Source organism: Nilaparvata lugens, chromosome 3 (assembly GCF_014356525.2).
Source record: "Nilaparvata lugens isolate BPH chromosome 3, ASM1435652v1, whole genome shotgun sequence".
Taxonomy (NCBI): domain Eukaryota; kingdom Metazoa; phylum Arthropoda; class Insecta; order Hemiptera; family Delphacidae; genus Nilaparvata; species Nilaparvata lugens.
Window position 1 is genome coordinate 861,418 of NC_052506.1, and position 23,344 is coordinate 884,761.

The 23,344-nt window shown below is 34.0% G+C and overlaps 1 protein-coding gene across 1 annotated transcript in view; it reads left to right on the forward strand.

Annotated features, from left to right (window-relative positions):
* Nucleotides 1-2,684: 2,684 nt before the first annotated feature.
* The window catches only part of LOC111048163, a gene marked incomplete in the record, with an annotated part of 59,733 nt that continues 39,073 nt past the window's right edge, over nt 2,685-23,344 (forward strand). The window contains 7 exon segments of the mRNA XM_039422578.1: nt 2,685-2,785; nt 3,873-3,911; nt 4,964-5,100; nt 7,220-7,342; nt 8,524-8,622; nt 10,178-10,311; nt 21,866-22,037. Of these exon segments, the coding sequence (XP_039278512.1) occupies nt 2,755-2,785; nt 3,873-3,911; nt 4,964-5,100; nt 7,220-7,342; nt 8,524-8,622; nt 10,178-10,311; nt 21,866-22,037 (735 nt within the window).

Sequence of the window (23,344 nt, forward strand, 5' to 3'; positions counted from 1 at the left end):
TATTTCACTTGACACTGGGGAGTGACACAAGATAAATGCACCGTTTAAACATTGATACTTGTGGCATTTGATTTTAAACAGGTGACATTGGATACTTGTGGATGAGAAAACTGCGTGAGGTCTACTGTTCACAGAACTACTAGTAATACTAGATCAGGTTTATTACTTTCCTTGCCCTATTACCATAGGTAAGGAAAGTATTGCTTTCCGAAAAAAATTAAGGTACCACAATTTCTAAATTTCTATACGTTTCAAGGTCCCCTGAGTCCAAAAAACTGGTTTTTGGGTATTGGTCTGTATGTGTGTGTGTGTGTGTGTTGTGTGTGTGTGTGTGTGTGTGTGTGTGTGTGTGTATGAGTGTATGTGCGTCTGTGTACACGATATCTCATCTCTCAATTAACGGAATGACTTGAAATTTGGAACTTAAGGTTCTTTCACTATAAGGATCCGACACGAACAATTTCGATCAAATGCAATTCAAGATGGTGGCTAAAATGGCGAAAATGTTGTCAAAAACAGGGTTTTCGTGATTTTCTCGGAAACGGCTCCAACGATTTTGATCAAATTCATACCTAAAATAGTCATCGATAAGCTCTATCAACTTCCACAAGTCCCATATCTGTAAAAATTTCAGGAGCTCCGCGCCATCAATGCAGATAGATTCCCAATTATCAGGCTTTAGATACAATTGAAACAAAAAAAATCAAGTGGAGTAGATTGAGCATGAAAATCTCTACAATTAATGTTCAGTAACATTTTCACCTAAAATTGAAAATAAGCTTTAAATTCGAGAAAATGTGATTATTAAATTGCAAATTATTGTTGATTCTATTAAATCATTCACTATGAAGAGATAGCAGACCTCATGTGTGTCTCCAGCGTTATCGCCCTGTCACCAGCTGGCTCAAATCTTTGAATAGTAGACTTGAGATGCGCGGGAACACTAGCGTCAGGTGATCAATTTTCATAACGGCAAGGAAAGTTGTGTGAGTGCGCCACACCAGATTTTTCTACTTGCTCTATAGTTCTACTGCTCTATATATCTATATTTTATACTATGTTGTGTTCAATGTGTTCCATACACTAGAGTAAGATTTTGGTTTCTGTCAGCATTGGGTAAATGGGTAGTATTAATATGGACTTGAAATTTTGCATATTGATTCTTAATTTACCGAGGATGGTTATAGGTCTATTTTAAATTCTTCAAGATTTCAGTTGGACAAGTTTTTAGTTTGTCAAGTTTTTAATTGAACCCTTGCGGAGCACAGGTTAGCTGTTAGCAAAGCTTAATTTGTGCCGGAACGCACCGGAACGGCGTTCCGGTAAGTCCCAGGGCGACCGGAACGTACCGGAACGTAACGTAGTTTCAGCTAAAAATATCAAAGCTCGCGTCCACACGCATGTGAATGAGAAAATATGACCGTCCGGGGAGAACCCGTCCATTCTTGAGGAACCTTCCATGTTCAGAAAGCTACTTTCTGTAATAAACAGTATTGCAGTGTCTAGTACTGAGTGTGAACGAGGCTTCTCAGCAATGAACTTAATTATGACGCCCCTCTAATCTTCCCTTTACATAAACACGGTCTGCGTGATCTGCTGCGCATCCGCCTCTTGGGACCTCCTGTGGCAAGATACAAATCTGAACGTCACGTCAGGTCTTGGCTGGCAAGAGGACACCACTCTGCTCTCGACACAAATTTAAAAACAAAAACTTACAATGAAGACAGTATTGTGCTGTGGGAAATATTTTCTTAAAACTGTTACTTCCAAAAACAAACTAGACCTACTTTTACTACTTCCATTTTCTGTCTTGAATTTTGACAGTTTTGTCAACAACAAGTTTTGTAATAATATTGTAGATATAAATAAAAATATTACAGTTTATCTTTTAAGCTAGTTTTCATTCTCATTTCTCTCCCTTCTTAAGATTCTGACAATTTAAAGTATTATCCTTTACCATTTATTTTGATCAAATCTGTTTTGTTCCACGTTTGAAACTGGGTTTTAAGGCTAAATTTAGAGAATTTTTCCGGGGGTGGTCCCGGCCCCCGGACCCCCTTCCCCTGGGGGGTATTCCAAACCCCCTGTAGTCGGGCCAGCAAGAGTTCCGGCAACTCAAAATTTACAAATTAAGCACTGGCTGCTAGTAAACAATAAAAAAAATATTCATATATGAGAGTATCTATACAATAATAATATATATTGTTCTACAATAGAATAATGGAGTAGATTATAGCTGTGATTCTATTCATCCTGCCGCAGGTTACTGAATTGTTTAGTTTTTGGTATTCTTTGAAATAGGTACTATTATTTGTATAGTATATAAGTCTTATAAGTATAAGAAGCCAACCGTATAAAATAAGCCGAATTTGTTCAACAAAGTTAAACCTGTTGACTGTGTAGTTGAGAATCTATTTACTGACGAATAGTATGAGAGAAATCTCAATTGAGCAAGTAATGTCTATTTGAAGTAGGTTGCGATTAATAGTTAAAAATAAATTTAAAATTGGTAAAGTGAATAAATGACGAATGATGATAGACCATTGTTATAACAACAACTGAAAAAGAAGAAGAATAAGAAATGATAAAAAGTGACAAGAAGTCATCATCATTTCTCCAGTCTTATCATTGAATGTTGTCAAAGCTTGTCAGGACCTATTAAAGATAATTTGTTTAGAATTAAATTCAAGCCAGTTGTATCCTCTGAACTGACTTATTCATCTCATCACAGTGTAGCCTGTGGGCAGAAAAATAATGCTTTCTTACTGTTATATTCTGGTTTATGGTAAGCTATTTTTTTCAATAATTTTCTATTGTATAACTTTCCTATTCCGGTTTTACTTATATCACTTCTTCTTTTTATAACTCTTATATTGGACCTTCTGTCCAAACGTCAGCAAATAAAGAAGTAATACTATTCTAAATGTATTCTTACTATTGTTATATGCTTAAATTTTTAATTATAAATTGTTATTCTGTCTATTTTTATGTTTTGACTTGGCCTGTATGTTCAGCAAATAAAGAAGTAATACTATTCTAAATGTATTCTTACTATTGTTATATACTTAAATTTTTAATTATAAATTGTTATTCTGTCTATTTTTATGTTTTGACTTGGCCTGTATGTTCTTTTCGGTTCAATAAAATGTATTTGAATTTGAATTATTCTATTCTATATTGGGCTACTTCTATCACATTCTTCTAATTTTCTAATTAAGCCTAATCATTTTCCACTTTTCACTAAACAAATAATATCTGTGCAAACTGTATAAAAACCCTGCAGGTTTCCCAGTTTTATGAGTTTTAATGATACAAATCTATTGTGATGTCGTTATAATGGCAGCATTTGATTACACAATTATATAGAAAACCATTTTCTACAAGAAACTATGAGCAAATAGTTGCTGCCATTTTAACGACCTCACAATAGGTTTGTATCATTAAAACTCATAAAACTGGGAAACCTGCAGGGTTTTTATACAGTTTGCACAGATATTATTTGTTTCGCACTTTACCAGCCTACAGGGGGGGGGGACCTGAGGCCCCCTCTGGCTCCCCCCTTGGTCGGCCCCTGCAGGTTTCCCGTTGATGTTTTATTGATTTCTGTTATGAAAATCCATAATCTATATCGTTGATAAAACAACTTTTCCTCAGTTTATGTATCTAATATCTTCAATTTTATATAAATGAGTTGTGTTGCTTTTGTTGTATCGTTGACAGAACGCTCTTCTCTATTGTTTATTTTTCTTATATTATAGCATTTAAATCTAATAATAAATAAGTTGTGATAAAACAGCTTTCTCTTCTTGCTCCTTGTTATTTTATATTATTTATTTAATTAAATTAGTTGTGTTGTTTTTGTTTCATTCAAGAGCTGTTGCTGTTCTCATTTCAAATAATTAGCTGTGAAGGTGAGTTTTTCATATTTTTTCTCTTCTCGTGTTTAATATTCCAATCATTTTCAATTACATATTCTCAGCTTTTATCTAGACATAAAGTCACTATAGAAAATTCAACTTCTACAATATACTATAGCCTATAATTCTCTCTCTAAATACATTCTCCCGGTCGTGTGTTGAAAGCGTTGAAGGGAAGGTTATAATTGAATATAGGTAGGCTTTTCAGAGTCGACAATATTATTTGTTGAATCACCACTAATTTATGTAGTTACATTACAATATTATATTCCTGCTATTGCATTCAATATTAATCTGATTAATAATGTTTCATATTTTGTTAAATTCGTTGAATAATTAGCTACCTATGCTGTAATTTATTGTGAATTAGTGTTAAGCCAGAATATATTGTAGCTTAAATGGATGAAGAGCTTCAACCTGATCAACTAATAAAAGTAAGTTAATCTCAGTGGCGGCTGCTCTGGAGTTTGCAAGGATGCACAACCCCTAACAAATCAGACAATAGAAAGAGATTTTCCTCTTTTAAAAACTTGTTAATAATATCAATAGTGATAACATCAATATAATGGTCATATTAATAAAAGTTGTGTGATTCTGAATGATTGAATAAATGAATATTATTAGAAATTATCCCCTTACCCTTAAATTCAAAATAAATACTGTAGTAATATGAGCTTCAATTTTGTATAAAATAGTCATGTCCATAAGATGGATAGTTTTCGAGTTAGGCTATAAGTGAAAAACCGAAAAAATTGTACCTCTGAACCACCCCACCCCCTTAGCACAGGGGGTAATGTTGGGGATTTTTGTTTTGATGTGTTCACCTCCTTTAACACCCTAGACAGAACTTCGGGGTCAAAAATTGTCTTCCAAATTTTTCCCTCTATAACCCTTCCTGGACTGGACTATGTAGCGTTGTCACATTTTAATATTTTTTAGCACATCATACATAAAATAGTATGTAACTTATCATCTTACTCATGGATAGATTTAGCACATCATGAAAAATATATAAGTTATACAAAACAATTCTAATATCTTTACAGGAAAAACAACTGAAAATATCTACAGATATTCAAGTGAGATTGAAATCAATAATGAACATTCCAAACCACCTATTTTCAAATTTTGGTTGCGAGGGGATATCAGTGTCACTGAATGGAATGAATCTAGAAAATTCAAGGTACGTACATTTACCACATATTTGGCTCAGTTTTTATTTGAATTTGAGTGTTACTTTCAACTATATCTCTATCTCTCCATTTAGCCTGTTTTCTCATTCCACTATTTTTCAAGGTGCGCTAGAGAAACTTACTTATTTGAAAAAAATTCTGTGCGTCAAATTGGTCGTGTAGAGGGGCAGGAGGGGCGCATCTGGAGGGGGAAGTTGTCAAATTTATCCTCCCTCAAATAAATAGCCATCATGCTCCGGTCTAGAGAGCAGCGGGCCTTCGCAGTTGAGAGCTTCTTTTCTATTGGTCGATCACCTTCCGCGCTCGATTAGAAATTCCTCCCCACAGACTCGTTCCTGGCCATAATTTGATTCTGTCGTGGGTTAACTCATTTCAGGAGTGTGGAAGTGTCGCTAAACGCAGAAATGGACTTCAACGAACCATCAGAACTCCAGAAAATATCGAAAGAGTGAGGCAGTCAGTTGTGTGTTCTCCCCGGCGTTCGGCTCGCAAACACGCAGCTGCTATGGCAATTTCTGACTCTACTGTTCGACGAATTTTCCATGAAGATCTTCAACTTCATCCCTATAAATCGGCTGTTGTTCAAGAATTGACTCAACGCGATTTAGTTGCCCGTCAAAAAGCATGTGATATGCTGATTGGCAACCTGCCTGAAGACGCAGTCATTTGACCTCATTTCCACATGCGTTTCCTCAATGCGATTTTTTATGGGGTTGTTTGAAATCCCTGGTTTATGTCGATCGACCGCGGACCATAGCACACCTCAAGAACAACATTCGCGACGCGGTTGCCAACATACCGATTGATATACTGCAACGAAATTTCAAAAATCGACTTTATCAGTGTATGCGCAATGGAGATCGCCATTGGTCTGATGTAATTTTCAAGACTGTATGGGAAAAAATTGAAATATTGTATTCTCGTATAAAAAAGATGGAAACAATACCTAAAGTACTTTTGTTTTTATTTACCTTTCAAATAAGTAAGTTTCTTTGACGCACCTTGTATTTCAATGTATAAATACATAACTAATAAATAGTATATTTCGCACCTAGAGCAGAAAATGAGATTTTTCCGGCTCGAAATCGGTTTTCAAGTCCGAGGCCGTAGGCCGAGGACTAGAAAAGATTGAGAGCCGGAAAACATTTTTGCCCGTGGTGCGAACGCTATTTTTCGCCACACACAAAAATAAACAATATATAATTATCTATATATATGAGAATAGTTGTTTACTAAGCACTGTTCTGACGTCAGACGAGAGTCGTCTGCAAACAATGTCTTTCAGATCTACGTAGGGACTGCAAAACAGCTGCACTTCCGAAAGCAGAAGTGGAAGGTGATAGCTCTAGCGAGGTAATCTGAATATCAGGAAATTGACCAAGTATTTTTATTTTTTATTCTGATTTGTCTAAATAACCTAAAAGATGATGTTCAATTATGTGGGAGGTTGAGTTTATACTTTTTTATTCTTTCAAATGACAATAAGATCATATTATTATAAATGTTTTAATTATTGAATAATGAACACAAATAATGAAAAGTTTTTTGATCAGCTGTTTTTTTATCACCTTTCTTAGTTCCATGTTAGCGGCTGGAAAGGGTCTCTTTCCGGCCTAGGCCGGAAAGAAACCTGTTCTGACGTCAGACGAGAGTCGTCTGCAAACAATGTCTTTCAGATCTACGTAGGGACTGGAAAACAGAAAACAGCTGCTTTCTGTGCAGTGTGGCGAAAATTTTTTTCTTGAGAACTCTAACTATGAAGTAAAGAACTTCAAAGAACTATGAAGTAAAATACTTCTGTATTTTGTGATCTGGTGAAAAAAATAATTTTGCAACTTTGCCAGTCTCAAGTCTGGAAACAAATTATTATTTCAATTGCCTTGATAAATGATAAATTCTCTGTCCAGGTTATATCATTGGAGATTTTTATGGGTTCTTTCTTTATGATAAAAAAATATAAATTTCAAGCTACTATTTCTTTTTAATTTCACTTTCTTATACTGATACTGATACTATTCTCTTTTGCTATCGAATATCCTCGTTTTTTGTGAAAATGAACATATATATAATTGTTATTAATGTGCTACCTTGCTTTCTCTTGTCAAACAGTTTATGTATTTGGAATCATCCGGTTGCAACGGATTTTGTGCTGACAATGTGGAAAAAAAATCCTCAAAAGGAAAACCACCATCAAATTTCTTCCTGCCATTCGATTTGATGAAAGGCGGAGAGGTAAAATTAATTCTTAATTAACATTTATTACTAATTAATCAATCTAGTATTCATTTATCAATATTATATTTCGGACTAACCTTATCTAAATTTGGGAGAGGAATAGCACAAGGTTACCTTATTTTTTCTCTCCCTATCATTTTGATGATGTATTTATTATATAAATCAATAAGAATATTATTAAAATTGCATATAATGATAGATATCATAATCTAAAAGAGGAAAACTGAGTTTAGCTTGTACTATTCCTTTTTAAAATTTTAATGGCAATGAAGTGCAAAAGGCTATTTTGTATGATTACTATTGCAATTTCTGATAATGTGGAAAAAAAATCCTCAAAAGGAAAACCACCATCAAATTTCTTCCTGCCATTTGTACAATTGCATTGTAATCGCTGATTACAGCGAGCAGTTTCTGTATATGGTTATCTGGATATCTGGTTATGTATGTCCAACGGATCTGGAAAACGGCTCTAACGATTTTCACGAAATTTGGAACATAGTAGGTTTATGATATAAAAATTCGATTGCACTAGGTCTCATCCCTGGGAAAACTCGCCGAAGGACATGAAAATGATAATAATTATTCATCCTTGGAAAAACAGATGATAATTTCGTTATCTGTCGATAACAGAAGATGCGTGTGCCTGTGTGGGAGATCAGCTGTGTAATCAATCAGCTTACCGTATCTCGCGAGAAATCTAGAAATTTTAATAGACTCGATCAAAATAATCTGATTTGTTGATCTTACATGGTATATCATAATATTGAAAGTTAATCATTATTTTACAGTTTTAAGTGATTAGTGAGTGTTTTTTGCTATTCAATTTGGTTTGTAAACAATCTAAATTAAAACTTTTCTGTTTTCAAATATTTGTACTGAAAATTGAACCTGAATTCAAGTGTATGGAACATAACCTACTTTTTGGACCATTTGTAGTGGATAAATCAAAATTCAGGGAAGAAACAGTTTTGGTCCTTCCCCAATAATTTTGAAGAATTGTGTTCTGTTTATCAATAAATGAATAACGAGCAAAGCTCGGTGTCTCGATATTATTCATTATCTAATCACTTGATAATTGAATTTACTTGGAAGGTGAAGGAGAAATATACAACTTTATACATATTCGATTGACCTATCATATATTCTTTTTTGAACTAACGTTTTCTTTTCATTTTTAGAAACACCTCTTGTTCAACGAAAATGAAACAGTATGGTCGAGAAATATAAAACGCGGCGTTGCGCGTCTCCTTGATCATGAGACATCGCAGTCATCGGAGGTAAGAGATAGAAGATATGCCTTTTAGAGGATAGGATAGGGATAAAATATGAGATATCAGATAACCATAGAGATAAAAGATAGGAGTTTTCTGCGTTATTAAGTTAGACTGAAGAAGTTCCTCATTAAGATCGGAATTTAATTTATACATTCATAAATACAATATCATTCCTTACTACTCATAATTATGAATGATTGGGAAAGTAATGGGTCCCATGGAAGTATGAATGGAATGGATCCTACTTTGCAATGTAAAATAGTATTCTTCAATATTGTTATCCATCACGAACTGCTTATTATTAAATCAAAAAGTATTGAATTAATATCTAAATGAGGCAAATAAGTAAGTCAATTGTTTCCACTACTGTAAAACTGTATGAAATAATTTAACCGAAGTATCTGCTAGCGTAACAAATACACTGTAGATCTACTCTGAACTTTATTTAGACAGTATATCTGTGTTCCCGAATTGTGCGAAATTTCAATCTCGTATACAAGGCTATTTATGACTGGATAATAATTTTAAAATTGACAACTCCGCATCGACTGTGTTGTCAAATTGAATAATTATTTCTAGTCATTTGGGCTCACATGAAAAAATTTAAATTTCGTAAAATTTGGCAACACTGATACTCTATCCATGTCTGGTTGCACAGTTTGTAGCATGGACAGAGAGGTGAGTGGAGTAGTGGAGTAGGCATGATGCTGGCACACAAGTAGGAAGAATGCTTGTTTGTTTGTTTTTTAAAGCTTCCCAGAGATTCTGATCAGAGTATAGGAATTGTCAGCAATTTATAATACATACAGTTATACAAAAAAAGAAGAAAAATCACACAAAAGAACCCTCTCTTCACACAAACTCTTCTGTGGTATAGAATACTCCAAGCATCAAAAAACTTTTTAACTCCTCAAAAACATCGACATCTTTACAATTTTTCAAATGACTAGAATTCTGTTACATAGTGGCAGTGATTGATGAAGGAACGAGTATCGGGCCTCTCTGTCTTCGAGAGAGAGAGAGCGGTGTTAGAAGTAATATCTCTCGGCCTATAGTAGAACCTGTGACTTCCTTATTGATAACTGAACTTATTTGTTCAAAATTTTTCAGCACAGAAGTTTGAAAAATTGTTTAATATTTAACTATGTTTCCATTGTTTTTATTGGGTATCCTTGTTGGTATAAAAACTTGTTAAACATGGCCTGCCTGTTTATTTTTGGACAAGTTGTCTGAGAAATATAAAAAGTTCTCTATAATTGAATAAACTTGAAATGTTGTCAAAAATCTACTTGATGTGTGAGCACACACGAAAGCATGCTCCTGTAAAATAATGATTTTTATTTAATTTAAAGTGGATTTCTGACAACATTTTAAGTCTATTCAATTATGGGAAGTTCCACAACATCAACATTCACGCTACAAACTTAATTAAAGTTCTCTATAGATAAATTTACAAAACTAGGATGATGTCAAGGCTTCCTCTTCCCGTTTGATCCAATAAATGAGTAATTTATTGTTGAAAAATATAAAACTAATATATATTTCCATACTGTTCTAGTTGGGCAGCTCTTTTCAAACAGAAAACTTCTACAAATTCTCAAAGAACAAAGATGGATATGATACAGTGACACTGGCAGAACTTGGAGAAAATTATAGTACGCTGGAAAATCGAGGAAATTATCTGATAACTAGGTGAGTTGTTATGATATATTACACAAGTACACTACTTCTTAGCCTCTTGTGTATGTTTCATATAGTTGGATAGCAGTGTGTATAGTGAAATAGCTGAAATCCAAGTTATTATAATGAGGTCCACGTTATAATGACAGTATTTTATTAACATTCGTGTAGCTATCCTTGCCTATCATCCGACAAAGTAGAAAGCGCTATAGTGAGGTCCACGTTATAATGGCAGTGTAGGATTGACAATACTGTTGCTGTCCTTTTCTGTCATACAATAAAACAGATAGCGCTATCTGTCTCTAGCTTTGCGATGTTGTCTGTTTTACAGAATATTTTATTTTTACTTTTGACAGTGACTGTACAAAAGTAGACAAAGAATTCTCAGCCGCCATTTTTTCTTCATTCTATCAAAATACTTTAGTACACAAGTCGTATAATTGATTTAAAATGTGTTTTTGAAACAATTAAATAATTTTTAGAAATTACCGTATGAGAAACACAAATTAAAATACCTGAAATGACATTTTAAAAGTAGATAACTAACCATCCTAGACTTCATCCATGCTTCAGTTAGCCTACACGTATAGGTTAGACTTACTCGTACCGGTATAAATAATATTGAAAGGTTAATTCAGAATTATTTCCATTGAAATTACTTATTTTTAATAGGATTTCTATTTTTCTCTTATTTTTAAAAGAAATTGGAATAGAATACCTACCAAATAACTCAATTTCTGTTGTTTTGAGATTCAGATTGGTGTATCACAGCTTTTTCGAATAGCCGCCATTTCAGGTTTGTATAAAAATAAAATCTGATCTCAGTTATGGAAGCAAATTTTTGAATCAAATTTTGAAAAAATATATTTTCTTGATTGATTTGACATTAAATTGATTACTTTATCAAGGAAGCTATAATTATTATTAGATCAAATTTAATGGGATGAATTGAGTAACAGCTGTGTACAGTCAGTGGCAAAATGGAGAGACTTGGCAACGTTTTTCTCCTATCTTTCTTCACTGCCATTTTAACGTGGACCTCACTATATCATTTTCTAGCTCCACTACGTTGCCAGATAATTTTTAATAATATAGGAATATAATTAATCAACCAAATATTCAATGTCAATTATGAAAATGTATTATTTAATAATTGAAAAATCTATTTTCTTGACAAATAAAATATAATTGATTATCTTTAACAGGAATGAACAGTTTATATTACATCAGATTTGTCGGTATCAGCTATCCACTATAGATGGCAGTCAGGGGCAGCTATCCACTATAGATGGCAGTCAGGGGCGAGGCGTGACTTTTTGGCTCAGTCATCTCCAGGAACAATTCAGTTGAAAGTTTGAATGAAAGCTGCACCCCCTCACCTACTTTAAAGATAATGTTTCATTTTGAACTATTATTTATCGAGAAAGATGACATCTAGTATAAGATAAGCTTACTATTAAAAATCCTAGAGTTTGAAATTCTAGAACTTGGCTAAATCTCAAGCTCGGAAACTAGCCCTTAAATTAATTTAAAATATTGAAATGAAATTCTTTATTGTTTATTGATTCATACAACAAGTGCATGATCAAAAATGACAAGGAGAGAAAAAATAAGGTAACCATGTGATATTCCTCTCCCAAACCTTATCTAAATAAGGTTACACATAGTCCGAAATAGGTTAAGTCTTGTAGTTGTTCACTTTACTAAATTTTCAGTTCTTAATAATTATTTTCACAAAGTAGATTTTTAAATTCAGACGCTTCAAAACCAAACATAGAAGAAATAATAATAATAATAAATATCAATAACAAATTGCAAACAAAATAATTATCGTACGGTTTGCAACACTGGCGTGGAACAGTGGAATCGCAAAAAATAGCGATGTCTTTGACCGTTTACTCCACTATCATTTACGGGGAGAGGGAGAGCGATGATACAGAAGAGTGGTGGTAACCAATGCTAAATAGCATTACTGGAATCGCATATTTTTGAGAATCACATTGAACGGATGGAACTGATGATACAGTAGTCTACTTAATTCAAACTTGGCGCGCTCGCAAAAAAACTTTTCTCTTTTGGTTTCTTCATCTTTTTTTGTATTTATTTTAAATATTTTCAATTTAATAAAATACACATTACATATCAATTTCCGTCCAGTCATCGGCGAATCCAGAGATGACCGGACGCCTCGCCTCTGATGGCAGTGGCAAGGCAGAGAATCTGCCATTATAACGTGGACCTCACTATAATTCTCGAATTATACTTTTTACAAATTCTTAAAGTGGTTTTTTAATGATAATATGATTAAGGTAACATCAGTAACATTTAACAGATATATAAAACTTAATCTATATATATAAAAGCGAAAAGGCACTCACTCACTCACTCACTCACTCACTCGCATAACTAAAAATCTACCGGACCAAAAACGTTCAAATTTGGTAGGTATGTTCAGTTGGCCCTTTAGAGGCGCACTAAGAAATCTTTTGGCAATATTTTAACTCTAAGGGTTGTTTTTAAGGGTTTAAAGTTCGTCTTTTAGCATGTATATTCTTCTTCTCCCAATCTCTTAATTATAATTGAAATTTCCATATCATATGTTACTATAGAACTATAATCTAGATAGAGTACCTCTTCGAAACAGTTGTTAACTGGCAACTAAATTAATAATTTTGTCAGGTTGGCATTAAGTTGAGTTGACTTTGTGAGGTTGGCACCAAGTTGAAGATTTAAATGCATTTATCGCGGAAAGATTGATTGGGCACTGCTACTTCAATCCTGGGAATATTATATTACTAGCCGTCAGGCTCGCTTCGCTCGCCATATCCGTTTAGTCAGACGTTTAGTCTGGACCCCCGACTGGATTGTTCTAACATATGATAAAAATGCTCAAATAAAAAATGCAGGCGAGCGAAGCGAGCCTGCTGATCTCATTCTTGGACGATCCAGTCGAGGGGTCCAGGGGGCGGAGCCCCCTGGCTAGACGGATATGGCGAGCGAAGCGAGCCTGACGGCTAGTATAGGATATATTTGTATAATATTTTCGAAGTGACCTCACAAAGAAGTAGGGAAATTATTAGTACCTATATCATTAGTCTGTATAATAAAGATTAACATTATCTTCTACATTCATTAACAATGCAAACAAAATTATCATTCAAATGATAACTAGAATAATAAATGAAAAAAGAGATTCTTCGGAGTTTAGCTCACTAATTACGGACTGGAGCAATTTTTGTCATAAATAATATAAACTCATTATTTCTCTATTCTACTATTTATTTAATGAAGCAAACAAATACAATATTCAGAAAATAGAAAACAGGCTATTGCCCAAAACTTATTCTATTCCTTAATTTTGTCCGAAATAGTCCAATGTAGGTTATTAGGTCCATACTCCATAATAATTTTTACACCAATCAATTCATCTTGAAATCCCACATCAGAATGACACTATTAAATAAAAATCTGGTGTGGTACACTCACACAACTTTCCTTGCTCATTGAACTGTAAGCCTCATTCTTAAAGTAGAATAATTTAGGGGAATAACATAATAACGATTGGCGGCAACATATTTGAAACTACAATCAGACTACTGTATATGTATATTTAAAATTGTTTTCAGAGTACTTTTTTCTGTGTGTAAATTGTGAAATTCGATGATTCTTTTAAAGTTGTCAAAACAGCTGTTCTACAGATGAAATATCTCGAATATGTGCTCTTTTTATAAACTGCTCTACCTACCTACCTCATGCACGAGAAGGAGGTTACAAAGTCCATTTCTCAAGGATGGTGTAGACCCTCCATTAGTTTCCCAGGAAGTAGACTTATGCCAGTTGATAGAGCTGATAAATAACTATACAGGGTATGAATTTGAAAAAAATCGGTCAAGTCATTTTTGAGAAAATTGTGAAAAACATGGTTTTTTAGTAACTATCCGCCATTTTACTCAAGAATATTACGGAGCTCCTGCAGTTTTCCCAGAAATCAGACTCATGTCAGTTGATAGGGCTATAAATAGCTATCCGTGGTATAAATTTGAAGAAAATCGTTAGAGCCGTTTTCGAGAAAACCGTGAAAAACATGGTTTTTTAGTAATTATTCGCCATTTTTTCCGCCATCTTGAATTGAATTTTATTGAATTTCTTATTGTCGGATCCTCCGACCTTAAAGTATAAGTACCTTAAGTTTAAAATTTCAAGTCAATCGGTTAATTAGGAATGGAGTTATCGTGTTCACAGACACACACGTGATACACACACACAGACCAACACCCAAAAATCATGTTTTTGGACTCAGGGGACCTTGAAACGTATAGAAAACTTGAAACTAGGGTACCTTAATTTTTTTGGAAAGCAATACTTTCCTTGTCCTATTACTTTCCTTACCTATGGTAATAGGACAAGGAAAGTAAAAATACTAAGAAATTGTAAATTTTTTTGTCATATTTTCATTTAATATGAATAAATACCACAATATCAACTTCTTAACTACACCAAAAAATGGGAACGCGCCACCTTAGTCCTCCGACACACCCAGAACCTGACAGGAGTGGACAGCGACTATCTCATCCATCGACACCGTACGCCAGCGACAGGGAAAGACTGTTTTGAAAGAGTCTTGAATTGGCGTGTGCGTTAGGCGCCAAAACCGGACACTTTTACATTCGTACAGACACGACAAAGTCAGACACATCGAATCTCTGACACTTCCAAAAGGTATACTTCTTGGAGGGACTGTACTACGCAGAGCTGTCTGGGTTTTCAAACAATGGTTATTGTTCTGATGGATCCCCACATGTAGGCTATTCTAATTAACAAGACCATTGACAATTTATTTCTGAAACCTATCACTCTTTTCTATCCCTCTTCGTAGTAATATCAGGCGATGACTTATCTTGTAACTGTATAATTCGTTATATAAATCATTCCTATTTTGTGCAGTTGTCTCTCTTTTCTGCAGTTATTTGGAGCTTGAATAATATAACTATTAGTAAATTTCTTGACACAAAACAAAAATAACTTCACTTAATAGTTCAATAGTCAAGATTAGTGAGTACACTGAAACTTCTCGATAACTCTATAATTCGTAGTTTTGCCATCAAAAACACTGTAACTAGTATTCCTATAACGATAAATACACTAGTATGCCATAGTAACTGATAACTCCGCTGAATTCAGCTGATTAATATACGAAACTTACATCAACTCGCTTTCTTTAATGTCTGTCTGCCTGTCTAGGTATTGTTTGTTTTCAACATAGCCCACCCACATGTATTAGTAATACAACTTGTGATAGCAATACATTTAACGTTATAGTAATTGGTATTATTAGTTTAGGGATTTTGAATTCTGATTGTGAATTATTCACCCATACGGAGTGAACTTTAAAGTTCTATGGATTCAAATATAATAATATAACTAGAGACACCCTTGGTTGAAGAACTCGCTCATGAACGGTTGTATTGATCTCTGAAATCTTTTACAAGTATGTCAAATTAATATTTAACAATATTTTCTAATATCCATTCATACAGGCTATATCATGAATTAATTATGGGTAATTATGGGATCAGTATCCATGATATATTTTTTCGTATTTTATTTTATCAGCCTCGATATTGCAGAGCTTGATATATAATTCGTCACCCTCCAAAATTCGTATTAAATGCTTGGTCCCGTAAGCTACAAATTATAGTGGTTCTACTGTGTTGAATGTAGTCTACTGGGGGGTTAATATACTCGAACATTGAGAATTTTGAATATAATAAAATTTTTCAGTATTGTTTTTCATTTCGAATGTCATTTTCAATACTGGAAGATATACAGTTATCGTTTCCCAAAAAAGCGGGAAATGTTATTTTTCATGATAATATTTTGATGATTGATTTTTCTACGTTTCAACGACGGGATTTGCTTTTGTCAGTATATGTACGTTGGCATGTTTGTAGATTAGCTTTTGATGATTACAGCTTGGCACTGCTCTCGGTTTCATTCATAACAGGTAATATTGTCATCGTCAATACACGCCAATCAGTCATTGGCCGTTTCAACACTTACCGATTTCTCGTCACGGTACCGGTTTCTTTTTTCCGATGTCCGAAGGGCTAATTGGGGTGACATATTGACAATGAGATCTGTTAAACAATGAGATCTTATAAACTTTATAACTACTGTACAAGCTCTACTGTTCACAGAACTACTAGCTACAAGTATTCAACTACAGAAGTCGGAAATAGACATTTCATTTTACTTATGGTAGACACCCACCCTTATCTATCTACTTCACGTCTATGAATATAACAATATCAAAGGATAGAGTTGAAAGTACAAAGGCATAGAGATGGAAATTTAGAAGTAAATGATTTGTTATAATTCAATTACCCAGGTGTATTAAAACTGACTACTTTAGCATTTACCTGATTACCGCAATCATTATGTTACAAATTCAAATTTGCGTTGCGTTGCTGACACTCGGCTGCTCTCTGCAACTATTTTCTCGAATCATGCAATAACTTTAAAACATGACGTCAACAAACTTGGTGACTCAACACATCTGTCTCGTTTTCAACTGACAATGGCAAACTCTCTCGATCAGCTGTTTTCAACTGACGATGAAAAACTCTCTTGATCAACTGTATTCAACTGACGACGGAAAACTCTCTCAGTCAGCTGCTACTCGGTTGATGAATATTATTACCTGATCATTTTTAAGTTCCCTCAGTGAGTTATCCTAAACATGAGTCCTAATTAAAATGATGATTTTCGTATCACAAACTCACTATATTTCAAACTATATACTATGTTTCAAACTTAATCAAAATCGTTAAAGCCGTTTTCGATTTCCATCAGACATACTGACAAACAAACTAACAAACAGAAATGGAATACGATGGTAAATACGTCTATAGTAACATCCATATGGGAACGTCTGTTATAGTAGACTGCATAAAACTAATCCGATGTTAGTTGGAAGAGCTGAGTACCTCCTCACCCCTTACCATAAACTTTGCCAATTCTTCAGGTGTACTGTATTATGAAAATATCAATATTAATTCTTACTTATAATCAGCTGCGGACGAAGTTGATCAAATCTTATTTGGCAACGTTGCATTTACCCTCATGAGACTATTTTCATACGGTCTTGTATATTTAAAATAATGTATAATATGTCTGTATTGATACTTCAACCACATTTATATAAAACTGGAAAAAAATGAAGCATATAATAACATCTTCGAATGTAACGTTTATGGGGAAAAACCCAGGTCCCTCTATCCTTTGGGGGTATTCCTCCCCCCCTAATACCTCTTGGTTTTTGCCCCACCCCTCCCTAGCAGTTTGGTGAAATGGCGCCACTAAAGTTGAATGAAATCAACTTCAATTATTGTATGGCAAGATTACGATACTTATGAGCTCTACTTAGAAATGGATGGTGAAACAAGATAATTGAACTGGAATGTAATAAACTGTGATATTTTTATAATTATATAAAAGAAATTAAGTTATACATTACAATCATTGAGAGAAAAACTAATAGATGCTTATATTATCTTCTCAAATCTTGATACATTAACAATACACTACCGTAATTCACGAGTAAATACTGATGGGGTCGATTTCAATGAACAAATTATTTAAATAAATGGTTTATTTAATTATTTAAACGATTTAAATGAAATGGTTGTTTACTTCTAAATTTCTATACTTGAGCATTCTGTTAATTTCGAACAGAGCTCACTTTCACGGGGTTTTCTCAGATGATGCAGCAATCACTGAGGAATCTCCAGCACAGATTTCAATAATCCAGGAGAGATTCATCTAAAATTAAAACTATTAGTGCAATATTGCTAAATTATTATTGTCAATTAATAGTGTTTTCCAGAAAATTACTAATCCCATAAATGTCTGTTAATTGAATGATAAGTTATGGAGTTCCAAATATTATAATATTTTCGCATTCCCATCTTTCTTTTTTCATATTTTAAATCGCTTCATTTGGGTCACTCGTTGTTTAGTCGAATATAGTATTTAATAGTATTAAATACTCTGGCAAGTTCACTTCTGGGTCACTCGTTGTTTAGTCGAATATAGTATTTAATACACTGGCAAGTCTCAAACAAAAGGAGACATGTTGAGATGCCTTCCGTCATCTCGGCATCATGACGGTGACCAACATCTACAATATCATGGAAGTCATCACCCATGTTAGCCGACTAAATCTCCAAAGAGGCACAGATGTTCATAAATACGTCACTCGGCAGGCAGACAACTATGTACTCCCAAGGCACAGGACTGCAATCTTCGAAGAGAAACCTTCATACGTGGGCAGAAAACTGTGGAATCATCTACCGGAGAAGATAAAGAGGCTGGATTGTGTGACATTGAAAAAAAGACTTAGTGAGTTTCTCAAAGGAAGGCCCATGTACGAACTATGAGAATTTCTTGAAACAGGAGACAGACTGGCAGTGAACAAAAATATAATTGTGAATACAAACATTCAAAATATTTAATTATATATATATATATATATATATATATATATATTATATATATATATATATATATCTATAATATATATATATATATATATAGATATTATATATATATATATATTATATGTAAAAGAATTAACGGGTACATCCGTTTGTTTTGACTTACTTGAGTCTGACGTTTCGTCGCCATCGCAGACGACATCTTCTGGGGTGGCGTCGAGATCCACACTGGTCCTAGGTATTCTTTCTGGGTCGAAGAGCATATCTCCTACCCCCTCCATCCACTTGCTTGTGCTGGCGCTGTTGGGTGAGTGAAATTCCAGGAAAGTTGTCTTGTTTTGGTGACAATGGTGCTGTAGCGGGTTCATTGTACCAGGTACTGGGCGTTGGAATTCAAAATTAACTTCCATAAGGGAGACACGTTGAGGCTGTCGTCTCTTTATTTAGAGAGCCTTGCTTTCGATTTCAACGCCTCTTCACAATCCTGACTTGAAAATCTCGAATGCTGGCTATTGTTTGGAATTCACGAAATTATTGTATGACCAGTATTTTTCACATGGTATATAGGGCTGAGGTTGATTGTTGATTTTTATGCTTAATTTATGTTCATCATTCTAGCAGAGATTCTCCTATTGTTTGGCCTACATATTGCTTGTCACAGTTCAGGCAGGGGATACTGTCGACTCCTTGGTTTTCTAGCTCCAGTCTGTTGATGGGTTTTTTTAAGATTTGGGAAATGAGTAGGTGGGGTTTGAATAATGGTTTGATTTTGTGGGTTTTAATACTCTTCCATTCTGTCTGTGGTGCCCTTGATGTATGGGAGGAGTACTGTTTTTTCAAAACATTCTTCTTTTTCTTGTTGATTCCCTTTTTTAAGTGGAGACAGATTTTTTACTATGATTTTGAGTAAGTCAAAACAAACGGATGTACCGGTTAATTCTTTTACATATAATATATCCATCCGCGAACACTCAAATGTAATATATATATATATATATATATATATATATATATATATATATTATTCTTGACAACATTGCTATTCTGAAGAATATGTAATAAAGAATTTTGACTATTGACTATTATTCAGGTATATAGCTATCATAAATCTCTCTTAGCAGCGACTACATAAACGCTTAACATAGGTTGCTAGGGAACGATAATAATAAGAATGTGATGAATAATCTATCCTGTTCTAGGCGAGCAATATTTCTGTATTACAGATATCCAAAAACTTCAACACTAAAATGTGAATATCTTTGAAACGGTGGTTTGATACATTGATGAGCGATTTCCACCATTCATTGTCTCTTGAATTCTTTATTTGAATCTTGTATTAAACCTTCCCAAAGAAAATGTTTAATCCAATGTGGCGGAACGAAGATGGCAGACCTAAATTATGAAGCTACCTACAGATTTTTTTTAATTTGAATAGGAATCCCAGTGGAGCCCACTGTCAAATTATCTGGGAAAAGGAACATCAAACTGTTTTCCTATTAATATTACGCTGTAGGCCTACGTGAATCCATAGAACTTCATAGGTTTCTCCGTATGGGTGGATGATTCAGAATCAAAATTCAAAGTTTGTCAAATTAATAATACCAACGACATAGCAACTGCCATCACAATTTGTATCATTAATATTACGCGTATGACTGAAAGATAATAGTCAGGCAGACACTCAGGAGCAAGTTATTTTGTCTCATGTAGTACTTTTAATGTTATTTTATATCCTGAAAAAGACGAAGAAGTGAGTAAAATATTTTGTTGTTCAACGAACTTGATCTGTAAAAAGGTTCGAAGAGTGCGTGTTCAAAATTTGAAGCTGATCGATCAACTCTTTCTGAAGTTATTGTAGTGCATTCAAACAAACAAGCAGACCCACAGACTGGCAACAACTTTGAACTTGAGTAAAAAGTAAGAGCTTGCTAGCTCTCGTTCAACAAATATTATTGAGAGAACAACGGGCGGTATTATCAAGTTGGGAGCACATAACTTGAAGGAGTCAAATTATTTCAGTGTAGGGGATTGAGTATTTTACAAGAGAGTGTGTTTCTGAGGGATATAGGCCTATAGTGAGAAAGTGAAAAGTGAGGATTCAATGGAATTGCAGTTTTAGTTTTTTTGCACGGCCGGCCCTCTCTCACATTCAACCATCAAACTTCCAGTACGATGCTACATTAACTATATTATACAATCCTACTCAGTGGAATGAGGGAATTCACAATATTACAAGCAAGAGTTGATAGTAATGAATATTATTGACACAAAAAAATTACAAATCTAGGCATGGGAAAGTCAAATTCAAGATAGGTTGAAGATAATATGTCTGAAGCATTCTATGAAATAATAACAAAACCCTGAGGGGTTTTGAAGAAAGGAGAACATTAGCACACAACCGGGTAAGAGAGAGAGAGAGTGTGTGTGTGAGACAGAGTGAGAGCGAGAGCGAAAGGCGCAGGAGTGATAGTGAGAGGGTAAGGGAGGGGGTGAGAGAGAGTGAGGGGTAGAGCGAGAGGGAGAATGGGAGAGTAAGCAATAGAACTAAAATAATAAGGTTAAGATAAGAGACAATGTCACGCAGGAGTATTGTCTAACGGTGGTGACACACACACTTCTACAGTCACTCTAAGTTATAAACAGAATATTTCAAAGAAAGTACAGTCTGTGCCAAAATTGGAAACCAGTTTACTTCCAAGATATTCTGACATAGGCGTCAAAAGCAGATAGCGACAACCAGAGACTGTTTTCCAGGTAGAGAAATTAGTCACGGACTCGCCCCGCCAAAAAAGACACTCTTTTTTCAGCACAAGAACGACAAAACTAGCCACCGCCAAAACAAGACTGATTTTTAGTGCTAGGATGGATGTTGTCTGACTTTGCGGTGGTGGTGTATCTTGACATCGCCTCCCAAAAAATACATTATTATTTTTGATGAACGTATAATACCAGAATAGTCTGGGGTGTGATATTCCTGCCAAGCGCATGGATGTTTGATCATATCTCATCCACCAAAACTTATAACACTTGTTTAATTTTTTTGTATTCTAAATGATAGTTCCTTTACACAGGCGAAAATTGGAATTGATTTCAACAAAATCTCTTTTCGATTTATTGGTGGAAAAGAACAATATCACTTTGAAAATGGTGAAACATGCTATCAATTTTGAAATACCTAAATACGTTTCTAGAATTGTTGACTTTGGAAGAATCGACAATAACTCGACTCATTTGATTCATCTGGTGAGTATAGGCACTATATTTATTTATTTTTTTCATTTGTTTTAAAGACGACGTCCCAAGGCTCCAGTAGTGGAGTAAAAACAGTCATTACAATATTACCCTATTATTAAGTTGTAGACTGTTGTAGATATAATACTGTAACTTTCAGGATAAGTTATTGGTCAAATACTCTACCTTTTGACTTACAACTGAATTTCAACTCCACATAAGGGGGTGACTTAGGGGTTGTAACTCGACTATTTTGAATGTAAACACCCATTGTGTGGTACATCATTTTAAAGGCCTTTTTAAAACGAGAAAGATGACATCAATAAAAATGTTCTATGATACTTGTATCCAAAATGGCGACTGATTGAAGTTTTAGTTTTTAAAGAAATAATTGATAAAGTTCAACCGGCTGCCATTTTGGATAAAGGTATGATAGAACACATTTTTATTGATGTCATCTTTCTCGTTTTGAAAAGGCCTTTAAAATGATGTACCACACAATGGGTGTTTACATTCAAAATATTTGAGTTACAACCCCTCATTTCTTTAAAAACTGAAACTTCAATTAGCCGCTATTTTAGATACGAGTATCATAGAACATTTTAATAGATGGCATCTTTCTTGTTTTAAAAAGGCCTTTAAAATGATGTAGACACAATGGGTGTTCACATTTAAAATATTTGAGTTACAACCCCATAAGTCACCCCTTATGACGGGTTGAAATTCAGTTGTACGTTAAAAGGTAGAGTATTTGACCAATAACTTATCCTGAAAGTTACAGTATTATATCTACAACAGTCTCAAATTTATTGGAGGGTTCCCATACATATGACTTACTTTGTATAATATTACACTAATATGCTCTGGTGGAAGCATTTTTAATGAAACTTTCTGATTATTTATTCATTTATTGTATAAAATACTATAATCATAATACATTATGACATGGGAGGAAAAACTAGCTGAGCCTGTACTATTTCTCTTCAAAAATTGTGATAAAATGTTAATGTTGTCCAAAAGATAAGGTTATGTATCACACACTGCTTCGTCACTTGATTTTCGGTCCAAGAATGATGATTTAAATTTTGAATTTGAAAGTTTGATTTTATACTCTAAATAAATTACAGAATGTATCACAATAAATTAAAAACTTTAGAAATATTGCACTTATCCACTTTATTATAAAATATTGATTTTATTTATTTATCTATTTCTATGCGTTGATTCCAAGTTTAAGTTTGGTTACAACTTATGTCGAATCAAATCGAATGTCTTTGAAGAAAATAGTTTATAAATGAATTGAAATACATTATATCATA